The following is a 19,895-nucleotide window of genomic DNA, read 5'->3' on the forward strand; positions in this document are numbered from 1 at the left end:
TCCCCTTGGTCCTGCCCCTTCCCCTTGGTCCTGCCCCTTGGTCCTTCCCCTTGGTCCTGCCCCTTGGTCCTGCCCCTTCCCTTGGCCCTGCCCCTTCCCCTGGCCCTGCCCCTTGGCCCTGCCCCTTCCCCTTGGCCCTGCCCCCTTCCCCTTGGCCCTGCCCCTTCCCCTTGGCCCTGCCCCTTCCCCTTGGCCCTGCCCCTTCCCCTTGGCCCTTCCCCTTGGTCCTGCCCCTTCCCCTTGGCCCTTCCCCTTGGCCCTTCCCCCCTTGGCCCTTCCCCTTGGCCCTTCCCCTTGGCCCTTCCCCTTGGACCTTCCCCTTGGACCTTCCCCTTTGGCCCTTGGCCCTGCCCCTTGGCCCTTCCCCTGCCCCTTGGCCCTGCCCCTTGGCCCTTTCCTTTGGCCCTTCCGCTTGGCCCTTCCCTTTGGCCCTTCCGCTGGCCCTTCCCTTTGGCCCTTCCGCTTGGCCCTTCCCCCTTGGCCCTTCCCCTTGGCCCTTCCCCTTGGCCCTTCCCCTTGGCCCTTCCCCTTGGCGCTGCCCCTTCCCCTTGGCGCTGCCCCTTCCCCTTCCCCTTGGCGCTGCCCCTTCCCCTTCCCCTTGGCCCTGCCCCTTCCCCTTGGCCCTGCCCCTTCCCCTTGGCCCTGCCTCTTCCCCTTGGCCCTGCCCCTTCCCCTTGGCCCTGCCCCTTCCCCTTGGTCCTGCCCCTTCCCCTTGGTCCTGCCCCTTCCCCTTGGTCCTGCCCCTTCCCCTTGGTCCTGCCCCTTGGTCTTGGCCCTTCCCCTTGGTCTTGGCCCTTCCCCTTGGTCCTGCCCCTTCCCCTTGGTCCTGCCCCTTCCCCTTGGTCCTGCCCCTTGGCCCTTCCCCTTGGCCCTGTTATCTGCTGCTGTCTGGTAATAATGCTAACCATTTTGTTTTATGTTCTTATGACTGTTAGTACTTAAAAAAAAAAATTATTGACCTGCCCAAGGACTATAGAACATTAGCTGGTTGGATAAATCTGTCATATTTACAGATTGTTGATCAATGCAAATTGGTGATGTTCTGCCAAGTTGAACAGCCTAAAAAGAAGCTTTCTGCTCAGACCCATTGGTCTAAAAACAAAGTGTCTGAGCCAACAGCTAACAGCTCTAGTCTACAGTATTGACTAGAGGGCGCGATGGCGACCTCAGGTGTACAAAGGTAGTATCAAAAACAATTCGCTCAATCTCATTTCGTCAGCCCCAATATACAGTAGTTAGACCTCCTTAAGAAATGTAATCAATTCGAGTGTAGTAGGAGAGATTGTATTGAATGTGTTTTTTTCCCAAGCGAAGTGGGGACATTTACTTTTGTGTGGTTAATAAAGATTGTGTGAATAGTTATCTATCTGAAATGAAATGATTGGCCCCTCCTGTGTCAAATTGACATCATATTGGATTATTTAGATCTGAACATAGTCTCTCTCTCTCCTTTCTCTCTCTCTCCTTCCTCTCTCTCTCTCCTTCCTCTCTCTATCTCTCCTTCCTCTATTTCCCTATCAGGAGGACCCGAGGTTGAAGTATCCAGTCCACATGAGAACAAAAGCCTCTCTGGACCCTGGTGACCTGGGGCCTCTTCCTGTAAGTAAAGTTTATAACCTCTTTTGAGCCCTTCATAACGCCTTCATAAACCCTTCATAACCTCTTTATGAACCCTTTATAACCCCTTTATAACCCCTTTATAACCCCTTTATAAACCTTTCATAAACCCTTCATAAACCCTTCATAAACCTTTCATAAACCCTTCATAAACCCTTCATAACCTCTTTATGAACCCTTTATGAACCCTTTATAACCCCTTTATGAACCCTTTATAACCCCTTCATAAACCTTTCATAAACCCTTCATAAACCCTTCATAAACCCTTCATAACCCCTTCATAAACCCTTTATAACCTCTTTATGAACCCTTCATAAACTCTTTATAACCTCTTTATGAACCCTTCATAAACCCTTTATAACCCCGCCTTTATGAACCCTTCATAACGCCTTTATGAACCCTTCATGAACCCCTTTATGAACCCTTCATAACGCCTTTATGAACCCTTTATGAACCCCTTTATGAACCCTTCATAACCCCTTTATATCTCCTGAAGGACCAAGTTCTCTCCAGCTCACCTTTCCTCTGGATTATCTTAATGCACATTTCTTTTCAACATTAAACCTTTCATATCACCTTTACAGAATGGGGCGAAATCATCAATGTACAAAATATGCAGGAATAATTTTCCGTTCTGAGATTATAACTAGGGCCGAGACGATACCAGTATCGCCATACTCGTTAGTATCGTTACTAGGGCCGAGACGATACCAGTGTCACCATACTCGTTTTGTATCGTGGCAAGGAAACAAAACACAAAGCGGACATAACTTCTTTAGATAAACAGCCCTAATGTTGGAAACAAACATCATTATGTTGTCATCCAGAGTCACATTTCTTTCTTTTCCAAGCTGTAGCACATCATATTTTACCCACAGCTGGTTGTTAAAGGACCAAAGAGTGTCCATAAGCTTTGTGTTTTCATTGTTGCCATGGGAAAAGTATTGCTAAGCTGGTATCGTCCCAGACCTAGTTAATACCTGGTCCTCCTTTTGAGGTTGTTATTGTAGAACTGCTTAAGTCATGGACTGGCCTGGCAAAGCTTTGGAGTGGAAGCACACGTTACCTTTTGTTTTTGGAGTGTGGGAATGAAGCAAGCCGGGCAGGCACAGTGTGGAATGAGAGTAGAGGATTGCTGAATTCCAAATGTGAATCATTCACTAGCCTCTACTACCTAGGAACTCTGTAGCTCTAAAGACACTGGCTAGGTATAAGTAGGGATGTGCATCTTTCCCTTTCAAGACAATTCGATACGTATCTAGATACATGGGCTCTAAGATATAGGAACCATACATTTTAGGTTGAAACAATTCGGTTTGATTAGAGGAAAGAATCAATGCGATTTGATTTGATTAGAGGAACGAATTAATGCAATCTGGTTCGACGCAATACGAACAATTGTTGCATAATCACATTCATTTTCCATTCTAAATGAAAATCTGCTGCTGATGGAGCTCATGAGCTGGGCCCTCTCTGAGCTGGGCCCTCTGAGCTGGGCCCTCTGAGCTGGGCCCTCTCTGAGCTGGGCCCTCTCTGAGCTGGGCCCTCTCTGAGCTGGATCTGTGTGTGTTATTGATCTATATGTTTATGGTGTCAGGGAAACTGGGCATCTACCAAACCACTATCAGTTAGGGGGAAATGTTTTCAGTTTGTCCCCATTTGTGTACATTAAAAGTTTTAGCAATAGTGATGTATCGATTGTTTCAAGCAAAACTTCCAAAATGATTGCTGATAGTGAACCTGAACAAGCGAAATAGAATTTAATGTAAGCCCAGATCAGCATGTATAGGCAGATAGCTTTAACTTTTATGGCTACTTTTATCCCGGGAAAACACCATTTTCAACAGCGCATTTGATAAAATAATAACCTAGCGAATTACATTGGTTGTGACTCAACCAGGCAGCAGGTTGCCTAGTGGTTAGAGCGTTAGACTAGTAACCGAAAGTTTGCAAGATCGAATCCCCGAGCTGACAAGGTACAAATCTGTCATTCTGCCCCTGAACAGGCAGTTAACCCGCTGTTCCTAGGCCGTCATTGAAAATATGAATTTGTTCTTAACTGACTTGCCTAGTTAAATAAAGGTAAATTTAAAAAAAAAAAAGCCTAATTCCGCGCAAGTCATTATACAATCATTTGAATGCTGAAGGTGACGAGCAGATGTGCCAGATCAGAAATAAGCCTCTCATAGATCAGCATGCGAAGCTGCACTCAACGAGCTGTTTGACCAGGCTACTGATATTACTAGGGTTGTTCGGCAAAAAGGCTTGTAGATTATTGACTGTCAACGTAATTACATGCTTAGTTTTGACAGTGACTGAGAAGGCCCAGTTGTCACAAAATATGAGGTATTTCCTGAAGGTTGAAAGAAAATAATTTGAGCAGCAAAAAAAAATAAAATAAGCGGAAATTCGTAACGTTTGAATCGATTTCCATTCTACATTTCGATCTGTTTGTGGTACCACTGACCGATGCTTATCGGTGAATCGTTACATCCGTACGTATAAGCAATTCTCACATTTTGACAAACCCTCACTTCGAGGAGAATGCACACACACTTGACATGTAGCTGTACCCCTTATTCTTCTAAATGACATGAGGCTTCCTGGCGCTAGTGGTGTGTTTGTTTTCTCTCTGTTCTCTCCATGGCGTGGGGGGGGACGTCTTACTGGCAGACCCTACCAAACCTACCAGAGGAGGTTGGTGCTGAATGCCACCGTACAGCGCAGCCTCCCTCTGCCTGCCGTGTCTTACTGTGACTGCCTGCCCTATGCCCTGTGCTGCAAACTGCACTCTCTATCTCTCTCTCATACCTGGCATGATGGTTGGATGACTGTTGTCTCATCGCTCCCCCCTCCTCTCTCTATGCTCGTTCCCCCCCATCACCCCCTTCTCATTCTCCATCAGAGTCCCCCAGCCTACACTCAGCCCCCCCAGACTGCACAATGTTCAGTGTCTGGGGTAGTGTTCCCCAGGGAGGGTAGTGTTCCCCAGGGAGGGTAGTGTTCCCCGGGGGAGGGTAGTGTTCCCCGGGGGAGGGTAGTGTTCCCCGGGGGAGGGTAGTGTTCCCCGGGGGAGGGTAGTGTTCCCCGGGGGAGGGTAGTGTTCCCCGGGGGAGGGTAGTGTTCCCCGGGGGAGGGTAGTGGTCCCCGGGGAGGGTAGTGGTCCCCGGGGAGGGTAATGAAGAGGACAGTAGTCTCCATGGAGGACAGTAGTCTCCATGGAGGGCAGTAGTCTCCATGGAGGGCAGTAGTCTCCATGGAGGGCAGTAGTCTCCATGGAGGGCAGTAGTCTCCATGGAGGGCAGTAGTCTCCAGGGAAGGTAGTAGTCCCCAAGGAGGGTAATGAACAGGGCAGTAGTCCCCAGGGAGGGTAATGAAGAGGACAGTAGTCTCCAGGGAGGACAGTAGTCTCCAGGGAGGGCAGTAGTCTCCAGGGAGGGCAGTAGTCTCCAGGGAGGGCAGTAGTCTCCAGGGAGGGCAGTAGTCTCCAGGGAGAGCAGTAGTCTCCAGGGAGGGTAATGAACAGGGCAGTAGTCTCCAGCGAGGGTAATGAAGAGGGCAGTAGTCCCCAGCGAGGGTAATGAAGAGGGCAGTAGTCTCCAGGGAGGGCAGTAGTCTCCAGGGAGGGCAGTAGTCTCCAGGGAGGGCAGTCGTCTCCAGGGAGGGTAATGAAGAGGGCAGTAGTCTCCAGGGAGGGCAGTAGTCTCCAGGGAGGGCAGTAGTCTCCAGGGAGGGTAATGAAGTGGGCAGTAGTCCCCAGGGAGGGTAATGAAGTGGGCAGTAGTCCCCAGGGAGGGTAATGAAGAGGGCAGTAGTCTCCAGGGAGGGCAGTCGTCTCCAGGAAGGGTAATGAGGAGGGCAGTCGTCTCCAGGGAGGGCAGTCGTCTCCAGGGAGGGCAGTCGTCTCCAGGGAGGGCAGTCGTCTCGAGGGAGGGTAATGAAGAGGGCAGTAGTCTCCAGGGAGGGCAGTCGTCTCCATGGAGGGTAATGAAGAGGGCAGTAGTCTCCAGGGATGGCAGTCGTCTCCAGGAAGGGTAATGAAGAGGGCAGTAGTCTCCAGGGAGGGCAGTAGTCTCCAGGTAGGGCAGTGGTTTCCAGGTAGGGCAGTGGTCTCCAGGTAGGGCAGTAGTCTCCAGGGAGGGCAGTGGTCTCCAGGGAGGGCAGTAGTCTCCAGGGAGGGCAGTAGTCTCCAGGGAGGGCAGTAGTCTCCAGGGAGGGTAATGAACAGGGCAGTAGTCTCCAGCGAGGGTAATGAAGAGGGCAGTAGTCTCCAGGGAGGGCTGTAGTCTCCAGGGAGGGCTGTAGTCTCCAGGGAGGGCAGTAGTCTCCAGGGAGGGCAGTCGTCTCCAGGGAGGGTAATGAAGAGGGCAGTAGTCTCCAGGGAGGGCAGTAGTCTCCAGGGAGGGCAGTAGTCTCCAGGGAGGGCAGTAGTCTCCAGGGAGGGCAGTAGTCTCCAGGGAGGGTAATGAAGTGGGCAGTAGTCCCCAGGGAGGGTAATGAAGTGGGCAGTAGTCCCCAGGGAGGGTAATGAAGTGGGCAGTAGTCTCCAGGGAGGGCAGTCGTCTCCAGGAAGGGTAATGAGGAGGGCAGTCGTCTCCAGGGAGGGCAGTCGTCTCCAGGGAGGGCAGTCGTCTCCAGGGAGGGCAGTCGTCTCGAGGGAGGGTAATGAAGAGGGCAGTAGTCTCCAGGGAGGGCAGTGGTCTCCAGGGAGGGCAGTAGTCTCCAGGGAGGGCAGTAGTCTCCAGGGAGGGTAATGAAGAGGTCAGTAGTCTCCAGGGATGGCAGTCGTCTCCAGGGAGGGTAGTGAAGAGGGCAGTGGTCTCCAGGGAGGGTAATGAAGAGGGCAGTAGTCTCCAAGGAGGGCAGTGGTCTCCAGGGAGGGCAGTGGTTTCCAGGTAGGGCAGTGGTCTCCAGGTAGGGCAGTAGTCTCCAGGGAGGGCAGTAGTCTCCAGGGAGGGCAGTAGTCTCCAGGGAGGGTAATGAAGAGGTCAGTAGTCTCCAGGGATGGCAGTCGTCTCCAGGAAGGGTAATGAAGAGGGCAGTAGTCTCCAGGGAGGGCAGTAGTCTCCAGGGAGGGCAGTGGTTTCCAGGTAGGGCAGTGGTCTCCAGGTAGGGCAGTAGTCTCCAAGGAGGGCAGTGGTCTCCAGGGAGGGCAGTAGTCTCCAAGGAGGGCAGTAGTCTCCAGGGAGGGCAGTGGTTTCCAGGTAGGGCAGTGGTCTCCAGGTAGGGCAGTAGTCTCCAGGGAGGGCAGTGGTCTCCAGGGAGGGCAGTAGTCTCCAGGGAGGGCAGTAGTCTCCAGGGAGGGCAGTAGTCTCCAGGGAGGTCAGTAGTCTCCAGGGATGGCAGTCGTCTCCAGGAAGGGTAATGAAGAGGGCAGTAGTCTCCAGGGAGGGCAGTAGTCTCCAGGGAGGGCAGTGGTTTCCAGGTAGGGCAGTGGTCTCCAGGTAGGGCAGTAGTCTCCAGGGAGGGCAGTGGTCTCCAGGGAGGGCAGTAGTCTCCAGGGAGGGCAGTAGTCTCCAGGGAGGGCAGTAGTCTCCAGGGAGGGTAATGAAGAGGTCAGTAGTCTCCAGGGATGGCAGTCGTCTCCAGGAAGGGTAATGAAGAGGGCAGTAGTCTCCAGGGAGGGCAGTAGTCTCCAGGGAGGGCAGTGGTTTCCAGGTAGGGCAGTGGTCTCCAGGTAGGGCAGTAGTCTCCAGGGAGGGCAGTGGTCTCCAGGGAGGGCAGTAGTCTCCAGGGAGGGCAGTAGTCTCCAGGGAGGGTAATGAAGAGGTCAGTAGTCTCCAGGGATGGCAGTCGTCTCCAGGGAGGGTAATGAAGAGGGCAGTAGCCTCAGGGAGGACAATAGTCTCCAGGGAGGGTAGTGAAGAGGGCAGTGGTCTCCAGGGAGGGTAATGAAGAGGGCAGTAGTCTCCAAGGAGGGCAGTGGTCTCCAAGGAGGGCAGTGGTCTCCAAGGAGGGCAGTGGTCTCCAGGGAGGGCAGTGGTCTCCAGGGAGGACAGTGGTCTCCAGGTAGGGCAGTAGTCTCCAGGGAGGGCAGTAGTCTCCAGGGAGGGTAATGAAGAGGTCAGTAGTCTCCAGGGAGGGTAATGAAGAGGGCAGTAGCCTCAGGGAGGGCAGTAGTCTCCAGGGAGGGTAGTGAAGAGGGCAGTAGTCTCCAGGGAGGGTAATGAAGAGGGCAGTAGTCTCCAGGGAGGGTAGTGAAAAGGGCAGTAGTCTCCAGGGAGGGCAGTAGTCTCCAGGGAGGGCAGTGGTCTCCAGGGAGGGTAGTGAAGAGGGCAGTAGTCTCCAGGGAGGGCAGTAGTCTCCAGGGAGGGCAGTAGTCTCCAGGAGGGCAGTGGGAGAGGGCAGTGGTCCCTTGGAGAGCAGTGGGAGAGGGCAGTGCTCCCGTGGAGGGCAGTAGTCTCCAGGGAGGGCAGTAGTTTCCAGGGAGGGTAATGAAGAGGGCAGTAGTCTCCAGGGAGGGCAGTGGGAGAGGGCAGTGCTCCTGTGGAGGGCAGTAGTCTCCAGGGAGGGTAGTGAAGAGGGCAGTGGTCCCGTGGAGGGTGGTGAGGAGGGTAGTGGTCCACTCTATTCTATTCCGGTCTGCTGCATGATGTGAGTGACCTCCCTTTTTATTTTCCCAGTCTTCACCATATGAAGTAAAGGTATGGTGGTCTTCCTCCTGATACACAGCCGTCTCTCTACCCGACTGGGACAGGGTCAGACTGAAGCTAGTGGACCAATCTAATCTCGCCCCTGGCCTGCTCTCTCTCTCTCTCTGTCCCACTGACAGTCAGTGTGTTTGTGGCTCGCTGCGTCACTGTCACTGTGGTCACTGTGTCGATGGTGGTGTACTGTACCGGTCTGGATGGTCACTGTATCAATGGTGTACTGGTCTGGATGGATGTGCTGGTATTACCAGGTGCCACTCCTACTATCTGTCATCCCCCATCTGTCTGAGTCAGTTACTCACTGTGCTCTCTCCTCTCTAGCCTGGCTGGGAGGAACGCGTGCATGCAGATGGCAGGACCTTCTACATTGACCACAGTAAGTTCCAGGGCTCTGCCTCTCTACCTGTGTTAACGTATTGACTGTTTTCATCTCTTTCTCTTGGATACTTGAAGACCATCTCTCTTCCTCAAACGGTGAGACAGTGTTTCTCTCTCTTTCTCGATTTCTTTCTCGCTCAGTCTTTCTCACTTGCTCTCTCGTTCTTTGTCGCTCTCGCTCTACTAACCTCCCTATGTGTTTTTTTCTCTCTCTCTCTCTCTCTCGCGCTCTCGCTCTCTCTCTCTCTCTCTCTCTCTCTCTCTCTCTCTCTCTCTCTCTCGTTGCCTAATTCCTAACTTATTACATACATAATCCCGTTCACAAAAATGAATCGCACCTACAGACAGTGAGTCACGTGGCCGGCAGATAGGCATCAAGGCGTTCAGTTACTGTCCGATTGAATGTGAGAATGGGAAAAATGTTTGACCTAAGAGACTTTGAGCACGGTGTGATCATCGGTGCCAGGCGTGAGGGATCCAGTTTCACAGAAACGGATGGCAGTTTTTAGGGTTTACTGAGAATGATACGACAAACAAAACACATCCAGTCAGCGGCAGTCCTGTGGGCAAAACGTTTCCGACATCTTTTGGAATGTCCCTAAGAATTCAGGCTGTTCTGGGGGCAAAACATTTCCGACATCTTTTGGAATGTCCCTAAGAATTCAGGCTGTTCTGGGGGCAAAACATTTCCGACATCTTTTGGAATGTCCCTAAGAATTCAGGCTGTTCTGGGGGCAAAACATTTCCGACATATTTTGGAATGTCCCTAAGAATTCAGGCTGTTCTGGGGGCAAAACATTTCCGACATCTTTTGGAATGTCCCTAAGAATTCAGGCTGTTCTGGGGGCAAAGGGGTGTCCAACCCGGTACTCAATGTACCTGGTAGGTGTACCTAATAAACTGGGCGTTGCGTATATCCGTAAAGTGCGTAAAGTATTCAGACCCCTTGACTTTTTCCACATTTTGTTATGTTGCAGCCTTACTCGAAAATCGATTTTATATACATATTTGTCCTCATCAATCTGCACACAATACCCCACCTGTAGTAAGTTCAATTGATTGGACATGATTTGGAAAGGCACACACCTCTCTATATAAGGTCCCACATTTGACAGTGCATGTCAGAGCAAAAACCAAGCCATGTGGTCGAAGGAAATTTCCGTAGAGCTAGGAGACAGGAATGTGTCGAGGCACAGACGTGGAGAATGGTACCCAAAAAAGGTCTGCAGCATTGAAGATCCCCAAGAACACAGTGGCCTCCATCATTCTTAAATGGAAGAAGTTTGGAACCACCAAGACACTTCCTAGAGCTTGCCGCCCACGCCAAACTGAGCAATCGGAGAAGGGCCTTGGTCAGGTGACCAAGAACGAGAGGGTCACTCTGACAGAGCTCCAGAGTTCCTCTGTGGAGATGGGAGAACCATCTGTGCAGCACTCCACCAATCAGGCCTTTATGGTAGAGAGGCCAAACGGAAGCCACTCCTCAGTAAAAAGCACATGACAGCCCACTTGGAGTTTGCCAAAAGGCACCTAAAGGACTCTGACAATGAGAAAGAAGATTCTCTGGTCTGATGAAACCAAGATTGAACCATTTGGCCTGAATGCCAAGCGTCACATCAAATCAAATCAAATTTTATTTGTCACATACACATGGTTAGCAGATGTTCATGCGAGTGTAGCGAAATGCTTGTGCTTCTAGTTCCGACAATGCAGTGATAACCAACAAGTAATCTAACTAACAATTCCAAAACTACTGTCTTATACACAGTGTAAGGGGATAAGGAATATGTACATAAGGATATATGAATGAGTGATGGTACAGAGCAGCATACAGTAGATGGTATCGAGTACAGTATATACATATGAGATGAGTATGTAGACAAAGTAAACAAAGTGGCATAGTTAAAGTGGCTAGTGACATAAGGATGCAGTCGATGATCTAGAGTACAGTATATACGTATGCATATGAGATGAATAATGTAGGGTAAGTAACATTATATAAGGTAGCATTGTTTAAAGTGGCTAGTGATATATTTACATCATTTCCCATTATTAAAGTGGCTGGAGTTGGGTCAGTGTCAATGACAGTGTGTTGGCAGCAGCCACTCAATGTTAGTGGTGGCTGTTTAACAGTCTGATGGCCTTGAGATAGAAGCTGTTTTTCAGTCTCTCGGTCCCAGCTTTGATGCACCTGTACTGACCTCGCCTTCTGGATGATAGCGGGGTGAACAGGCAGTGGTTCGGGTGGTTGATGTCCTTGATGATCTTTATGGCCTTCCTGTAACATCGGGTGGTGTAGGTGTCCTGGAGGGCAGGTAGTTTGCCCCCGGTGATGCGTTGTGCAGACCTCACTACCCTCTGGAGAGCCTTACGGTTGAGGGTGGAGCAGTTGCCGTACCAGGCGGTGATACAGCCCGCCAGGATGCTCTCGATTGTGCATCTGTAGACGTTTGTGAGTGCTTTTGGTGACAAGCCGAATTTCTTCAGCCTCCTGAGGTTGAAGAGGCGCTGCTGCGCCTTCTTCACGACGCTGTCAGTGTGAGTGGACCAATTCAGTTTGTCTGTGATGTGTATGCCGAGGAACTTAAAACTTGCTACCCTCTCCACTACTGATCCATCGATGTGGATAGGGGGGTGTTCCCTCTGCTGTTTCCTGAAGTCCACAATCATCTCCTTAGTTTTGTTGACGTTGAGTGTGAGGTTATTTTCCTGACACCACACTCCGAGGGCCCTCACCTCCTCCCTGTAGGCCGTCTCGTCGTTGTTGGTAATCAAGCCTACCACTGTTGTGTCGTCCGCAAACTTGATGATTGAGTTGGAGGCGTGCGTGGCCACGCAGTCGTGGGTGAACAGGGAGTACAGGAGAGGGCTCAGAACGCACCCTTGTGGGGCCCCCGTGTTGAGGATCAGCGGGGAGGAGATGTTGTTGCCTACCCTCACCACCTGGGGGCGGCCCGTCAGGAAGTCCAGTACCCAGTTGCACTGGGCGGGTATCGAGACCCAGGGTCTCGAGCTTGATGACGAGCTTGGAGGGTACTATGGTGTTGAATGCCGAGCTGTAGTCGATGAACAGCATTCTCACATAGGTATTCCTCTTGTCCAGGTGGGTTAGGGCAGTGTGCAGTGTGGTTGAGATTGCATCGTCTGTGGACCTATTTGGGCGGTAAGCAAATTGGAGTGGGTCTAGGGTGTCAGGTAGGGTGGAGGTGATATGGTCCTTGACTAGTCTCTCAAAGCACTTCATGATGACGGAAGTGAGTGCTACGGGGCGGTAGTCGTTTAGCTCAGTTACCTTAGCTTTCTTGGGAACAGGAACAATGGTGGCCCTCTTGAAGCATGTGGGAACAGCAGACTGGTATAGGGATTGATTGAATATGTCCGTAAACACACCGGCCAGCTGGTCTGCGCATGCTCTGAGGGCGCGGCTGGGGATGCCGTCTGGGCCTGCAGCCTTGCGAGGGTTAACACGTTTAAATGTCTTACTCACCTCGGCTGCATGTTTTCGTTGCAGGCCGTGTCAGTGGCACTGTATTGTCCTCAAAGCGGGCAAAAAAGTTATTTAGTCTGCCTGGGAGCAAGACATCCTGGTCCGTGACTGGGCTGGGTTTCTTCTTGTAGTCCGTGATTGACTGTAGACCCTGCCACATGCCTCTTGTGTCTGAGCCATTGAATTGAGATTCCACTTTGTCTCTGTACTGACGCTTAGCTTGTTTAATAGCCTTGCGGAGGGAATAGCTGCATTGTTTATATTCGGACATGTTACCAGACACCTTGCCCTGATTAAAAGCAGTGGTTCGCGCTTTCAGTTTCACGCGAATGCTGCCATCAATCCACGGTTTCTGGTTTGGGAATGTTTTTATCGTTGCTATGGGAACGACATCTTCGACGCACGTTCTAATGAACTCGCACACCGAATCAGCGTATTCGTCAATATTTCTATCTGACGCAATACGAAATATGTCCCAGTCCACGTGATGGAAGCAGTCTTGGAGTGTGGAGTCAGCTTGGTCTGACCAGCGTTGGACAGACCTCAGCGTGGGAGCCTCTTGTTTTAGTTTCTGCCTGTAGGCAGGGATCAGCAAAATGGAGTCGTGGTCAGCTTTTCCGAAAGGGGGGCGGGGCAGGGCCTTATATGCGTCGCGGAAGTTAGAGTAACTGGAGGAAACAAGGCATCTGGAGGAAACAAGGCAGCATCCCAACGATGAAGCATGGTGTTGGCAGCATCATGCTGTGGGGATATTTTTGAGGGGCAGGGACTGGGAGACTAGTCAAGATCGAGGGAAAGATGAATGGAGCAAAGTGCAGAGATCCTTGATGAAAACCTGCTCTAGAGCGCTCAGGACTTCAGACTGGGGCGAAGGTTCACATTCCAACAGGACAACGACCCTAAGCACACAGCCAAGACAACGCAGGAGTGGCTTCGGGACAAGTCTCTGAATATCCTTGAGCGGCCCAGCCAGAGCCCGGACTTGAACCCGATCAAACATCTCTGGAGAGACCTGAAAATAGCTGTGCAGCGACGCCCCCCATCCAACCTGACAGAGCTTGAGAGGATCTGCAGAGAAGAATTGGAGAAACTCCCCAAATACAGGTGTGCCAAGTACTGAGTAAAGAATACTTACGTAATGTGATATTTCAGATTTTTATAAATTTGCCATTATGGGGTATTGAGTGTAGATTGATGAGGGGGAGAAAATAAATGTAATCCATTTTAGAATAAGGCTGTAACATAACAAAATGTGTACTCCATGCGTCTGAATACTTAACCTTTACACTGACTATACTAAACATTAGGAACACCTTCCTGATATTGTGTTGCACCCACCCACCCACCCCCACCTACCCGTATGCCCTCAGACCAGCCTCAATTTGTTGGGGCATGGAAAGAGCATGTTCTTAATGTTTTGTATGCTATATATAGATAGATACAAATTTATTTGTTTTTGTGATGGAAAAACATTTTCAGTGTAAACTTAAATGTCTAGAACCAGATGTAAAGTAGGTAGAGAAGATAATGGACTTATATATAATATATATCTTTTTTTAAATTTTAAATAATATCATCTTTGAGAACTAACAATGACCAAAATTAAAGTGAGGGAGAAATAAAAATTCCCCCAAAAATGAATTTAACACTATTGATTTGGTTATGTTTGAGAAAAAGAACACAGCATTCGCCTTGATGTGTAGAAGAGCAGGACATTGGCTTAAAAATGTCTCTACACCGCCAAGACGGGGGCCTCTACAGTCTTCCCATTGTCACGCTCCCCTGCCACTGCCACCACATTAACCTCCTTTTGATACAGAAAAACCCTGGGTGTCACTGTAGACCTGTAGAGTCTCTCTGTCTCTGTCTGTCTGTTCTCATAGATCAATACCTCTGAATCTTTGTCTCGGGTTACCGGCATTCATTATTCAAAGCTTCACAGTGTGCTCAATTTAACAAGCAGGATGTCAGCAGTCGACGTTGTGGCTGACTGACTCATTGAGATAATGGCGTTGTGGCTGACTGACTCATTGAGATAATGGCGTTGTGGCTGACTGACTCATTGAGATAATGGCGTTGTGGCTGACTGACTCATTGAGATAATGGCGTTGTGGCTGACTGACTCATTGAGATAATGGCGTTGTGGCTGACTGACTCATTGAGTGATGTGATGGAATGGATTTCACAGATGAATCACACATGACAACAAAACAAAAAAAATTGAGGATGTGAACCTTTTTCTTTGAAGATTTTTTTTTTCTGCTACAGCTTTAATTTAATGGTATATTACGGTATAAAGTATAACCATATTCCTGACTGTTATTTTGTCACCTTCAGACACCAAAGCCACTCAATGGGAGGATCCTCGTCTACAGAGTCCTGCTATCACAGGGCCTGTGAGTATCTCTGGTTAACTATGAGGCGAAGATATTGTCACCCACAGAGATCCTATGTCCATTGTTTCACGGCAGATAGCGTGACGGCAGTCTGCACTGATCTGTCTAACTCACTAACACTTATGGGATAGCTAAAAAAAAAGAAAGTTTGTTCAGCATATTGTAGCCAATGTTACCACAGTGTCCACTGAACCCCCTTTCATTCTGAAGTCAGTTAATCTTACCAAAAAACGATACACTTGTAGCTAACATTGACAGGGGGCTTTCATGAGCAAATCATCACTACCATATTTAACTTCTAGCTTAGGTGTTTTGTGGCGGTAGAATCGGTATTTATGAAAATCGAAATGTGCGCGAAAATTTGCTAGCTAGTGTCGGCTTGCTGAACCAGTCTCAAGTCAATCCAAATGAAACAAAAGGCAGGGAAGCTACCAACGCCAGTTCACACACTCAATGTGGAATACTCTCTCTAGCTAGCTAGCTAGTATTGTGAAATTCTAGCTCATGCACAAATGGGTTTTCATGATGATGGCTATGCCATAAATCCTCAAAGTTCCAGAATGGGCTGAAAATGGCAGCCATATTGGTCAGGTATAAATTCAAAGCAGTCTAATTGGAATGGCAGCAGAGGCATAATCCTTATTTTACTTATGCAGTTAAATAAAAGTAAGGCATGTGATATATCAGACATTTTGTAATATAATTATTATCAACCTAAAATATTGTCATATAATCATGAATACAGTTTATATGGGTTTAATACACATTTTCTGTATAAATGTCCTCTAAAATATATGCTAACAGACCATAAATGTCTTAAATTTTTGTTTTCTTGGAAAGCAGTGAGTACTATTATGATAAAATATCAGTACTTGCATTTACAACTTGTCTCATATCAACTGATTTCAGACAGTGTATGGCTGGCTGTGGATTGACTGCGTTGTTTATATGGAATTTTAGCTTATTGGCATATTATCTAAAAAAAACTTAGCGGATAAATTATTGAAATTCATTTGCAGATAAATTATTGAAATTCATCCTTTTACACTATCCTATCACAGCACTGGCAAACCATGGTTGACCAACTCCCTGACCAAAATGTCTGAACTTTAAGCCATCATAAGAAGGTTCATGTCCATTCTAATGCCTAATTGATATGCTGTCACCATCATATACAGTATTGTACATGGCAAAGATACTGTCTTTTACAACCAAGATAAGCCACCCTTTCTCTCTCTAGCATAGACAGTGCCTGTGAGTATGTGTGGTTTTCTATGAGCCAAATATACAGTTACCATCATATACAGTATTGTGGTTTAACATAAGGCAAAGATACTGTCCCCATGAATGCCGTATACAGTATTGCACATTACAAAGATACTATCTTTCATGACCAAGATAAGCCACTCTCTCTCTCTAGAATAGACCGTTATATTGACTAACTGCCACTTGTTTGTTCCATTGCAGGCTGTGCCATACTCTAGAGAATTCAAACAGAAATATGATTACTTCAGAAAGAAGTTGAAGAAACCGGTAAGAAATGTTACCTTGCTGCTCAACATTTTAGTGCTTTTAGTGCATTTTAGTGCTCAACATTTTGTGTTACAAAGTGGGATTAAAATTGATATAATTGTAATTTTTGTTGTCACCAATCTACACAAAATGTCAAAGTAGAACAAAAATTATATTTTTAAAGATGAATAATAATAAAAAAGTATAACTAAAATGTAGTCTTTACGTAATTATTCAGACCCTTTGTTTAGGCAATCCTAAATGAGTTCAGGAGTAAAATGTGGCTTAACAAATCACACATTAAGTTACATGGACTCACTCTGTGTGAAATAATAGGGGTTGACATGATTTTTGAATAACTAACCCTTTCTCTGTCCCTCCTACATACAACATCTGTAAGGTCCCTCAGTCAAGTGTTGAATTTCAACTACAAAGACAGGGAGCTTTTCCGAAAGCCTCATAAAGAATTGCAGGGATTGGTAGATGGGTGACACTAACACATCGGACATTGAAAATCTCTTTAAACACGGTCAAGTTAATAATTATTCTGTGGATTATGTATTAAACCACTCAGACACATCAAATATACAGTCATCCTTCTGAACTGAGATGCAGGACAGGAATGAACCTGCTCAGGGATGTTACCAATATTTTAAAACGTCTACAGAGTTCAATGTCTGTGATGGGAGAAAACAACGGAGGTTGGATCAACAACATTGTAGTGACTCCAAAATAATGACTTAAATGACAGAATGAAAAGAAGAATACGAATTATACCAAATACAAATATTCCAGAACTTGCATCTTCTATGCAACAAGGCAAAAAAATAAAAAATAAACTAAGTAATACACTTTTTGGCTTAAAAGCAAAGCCTAATGTTTGGGGCAAATCCAACACCAGACATCACTGAGTAACTGCCTCCTTATTTTCAAGGATGGTGGTGGCTGCGTCATGGTATGGGTATGCTTGTCATCAGCAAACACTTGTTCAGGATAGAAAGAAATGGGATAGAGCTAAGCACAGGCAAAATCCTAGAGGAAAACCTGCTTCACAACAGAGACGGAAGGGAATTCACCTTTTCAGCAGGAGAATAACTTAAAACACAAGGCCAAAGAAGTTGCTTACCAAGAAGACATTGAATGTTTCGGAGTGGCCAAGTTACAGTTTTGACTTAAAAATCGGATTGAAAATCTATGGGGAAGACTTTCGTCTTGACAGAGCTTGAAGATTTTTTGAAAATGATAATAGGCAAATATTGTACAATCAAGGTGTTCAAAGTTCTTAGAGACTTACCCAGAAAGACTCACAACTGTTATTTGATGCCAAAGGGTGATTCTAACGTGTATTGACTCAAGGAGCTGAGTACTGATGCAACGACTATATTTTGGTTATTTACTTTATATTCATCTTCCACTTAGACATTAAGAGTATTTTGTGTAGATTGTTGACAAAAAATAACAATTGAATCAATTTTAATCCCGCTTTGTAACACAATAAAAATGTATGTGAAGAAATCCAAGAGGTCTGAATACTTTTGCAAGGCTTTTGCAAGGCTTTTGCAACACACTTCAGCGACTGAATTAATTGCTAATTAATTAGGCTTAATTCTTAATTCATTCACTGTAATTAAGTTGACAAATGTGGCATGTTGTTTTACATTCAGTGCAAAAACACTTTACCTTACCTCACACATCCTAGTTAACATTAATCTGAAGAGAAATGAGTCTTTCTCTTTGTGTGTTCCCTGGTTAGAAGCACTGAACGAGTCTTTTATCCCAAACGTTTGTGATATGAACAACCATCCATCCCCTGTACAGATAAATAATACTTAAGTAAACTCCACTTAAATAAACTGGCAACCTACGTTTTAGAGTAAACATGTCTTTTTTTTGGTTTGTATTCCCTTTTAGGTGCACTGAATGTGTGTATGATGTATTTTCATCTATTGTGTCCCCAGGCGGACATCCCTAACAGGTTTGAGATGAAGCTGCACAGGACCAACATCTTTGAGGAGTCGTATCGCCGTATCATGTCTCTGAAGAAACCAGATATCCTGAAGGCCCGCCTCTGGATCGAGTTTGAGTCAGAGAAGGGGCTGGACTACGGAGGTGTGGCCAGGGAGTGGTTCTTCCTGTTGTCTAAGGAGATGTTCAACCCTTACTATGGACTCTTCGAATACTCAGCCACGTATGTATTGTCTCTATCATTGTCCACCACTTATAGCAACTTACAGAAGTACAAATGAAAATGTGCACATTTCTCGTTCGTTGGTGCAGTTTGGTAATGGCAGCTGAGGAAGAGATGAGTTCTGGGGTCTGCAGCGCACGTTACTGCTGCGCTTCCCAAACGTTTTCTTTACCAGTGACCACAAAATCCTCATCAAAAACTCTTGAGGACGGGCCTCCCGGGTGGCGCAGTACTGCAGCGCCAGCTGTGCCACCAGAGACTCTGGGTTCACGCCTAGGCTCTGTCGTAACCGTCCGTGACCGGGAGGCGACGCACAATTGGCCTAGCGTCGTCCGGGTTAGGGAGGGCTTGGCCGGTAGGGATGTCCTTGTCTCATCGCGCACCAGCGACTCCCGTGGTGGGCTGGGCGCAGGGCGCACTAACCAAGGTTTCCAGGTGCACGGTGTTTCCTCCGACACATTGGTGCGGCTGGCTTCCGGGTTGGATGCGCTGTGTTAAGAAGCAGTGCGGCTTGGTTGGGTTGTGTATCGGAGGACGCACGACTTTCAACCTTCGTCTCTCCCGAGCCCGTATGGGAGTTGTAGCGATGAGACAAGATAGTAGCTACTAACAATTGGATACCACAAAATTGGGGAGAAAAAGGGGTAAAAAAATAAATAATAATAAACTCTTGAGGACCACCATTTTGTGGAGTCACAGATCTTTAAAAATATATATATTGACAGTCAAATTTGGTACATTTTTGCAGTATGTAACAAATGAAGGGCCTATTATTATTTACAGTTAGCACTGTGAAAAGTAATGTAAAATTGCTTATAATACCATTAATACTCCCAACTTATTAATTTTGGAAGGGAAAAAAGTCAATAAGAAAATACATGCAAGTACCCCTGTGGACCACAGGAAACCACTGCTCTATTGTATAGTGTCTAAAACAGGAATGAGAAATTCTAGAGATGGTCATTAAAAGAGACACAGCCAATTTCCTGTTTTAAGGGCTCCCTCTTCCTCTCGTTCACTCTGGCTTCCTGACAATCAATGCTTTCCTCAGAAGAACAGCATATAGACCATTTCCAGCCAATCAGTGACATTTAACACAAAAGGGAACATTTGCACATGCCTGTTTCTTTCTCCATTTACTTTTCTGACCATACATCTCAAACAAATCTTAATCCTGGCCTTAGGAAGTGACTTCAGATCATTGACTTCTGTCCTGGGATGTAATCATTGATTTGATTGGTTAGATTAGATACCAGGTTCCTAAAATTAACACGGGTGGCCAGGGCTCCACAGTGCAAGCATTTCACTCACGTTAGCGAATAGTAATTGAGTTAGAAGTATGAGCTCATTTACAGCAAAATAAATGCTGCAGTAGCAGTTTTCAAAGTGTTTATGTCGATGTGTTCATATCTGGTAGCTAGTCACACAAAGAACTAGCTAGGAGTCAAATAATATAGGTTAGCCTGGCTGGGGAGCTGTGCGCACTGTGATTCAAGAGCTGAAGATGATACATTTTTAGAAGCGCTGCACAAAGGTGTTAAAGTTGGTCTAATTTACTCAAATCTACTGAAGTGAGACTTTTGTTCTTGTGTTTCTTGGCTATTTACATTGTTTTGTTTACAAGCTCGGTTGTTTTTCAATGTTTTGAGTTTGCTTCAACTGCTAGC

The 19,895-nt window shown here is 47.3% G+C and overlaps 1 protein-coding gene across 9 annotated transcripts in view; it reads left to right on the plus strand.

The window, feature by feature from the left end:
- LOC115117146 (E3 ubiquitin-protein ligase NEDD4-like) overlaps positions 1 to 19,895 on the plus strand; it is an 83,146-nt gene that overhangs the window by 50,562 nt on the left and 12,689 nt on the right. For all 9 annotated transcript variants that reach the window (XM_065007602.1, XM_065007596.1, XM_065007599.1 and 6 more), the window contains 5 exons: positions 1,522 to 1,599; positions 8,589 to 8,643; positions 14,470 to 14,528; positions 15,996 to 16,061; positions 17,999 to 18,228. In XM_065007602.1, coding sequence (XP_064863674.1) covers positions 1,522 to 1,599; positions 8,589 to 8,643; positions 14,470 to 14,528; positions 15,996 to 16,061; positions 17,999 to 18,228 — 488 coding nt within the window. The remainder of the gene's footprint in view (positions 1 to 1,521; positions 1,600 to 8,588; positions 8,644 to 14,469; positions 14,529 to 15,995; positions 16,062 to 17,998; positions 18,229 to 19,895) is intronic.

The sequence above is a fragment of the Oncorhynchus nerka genome, linkage group LG22 (assembly GCF_034236695.1).
Source record: "Oncorhynchus nerka isolate Pitt River linkage group LG22, Oner_Uvic_2.0, whole genome shotgun sequence".
Taxonomy (NCBI): domain Eukaryota; kingdom Metazoa; phylum Chordata; class Actinopteri; order Salmoniformes; family Salmonidae; genus Oncorhynchus; species Oncorhynchus nerka.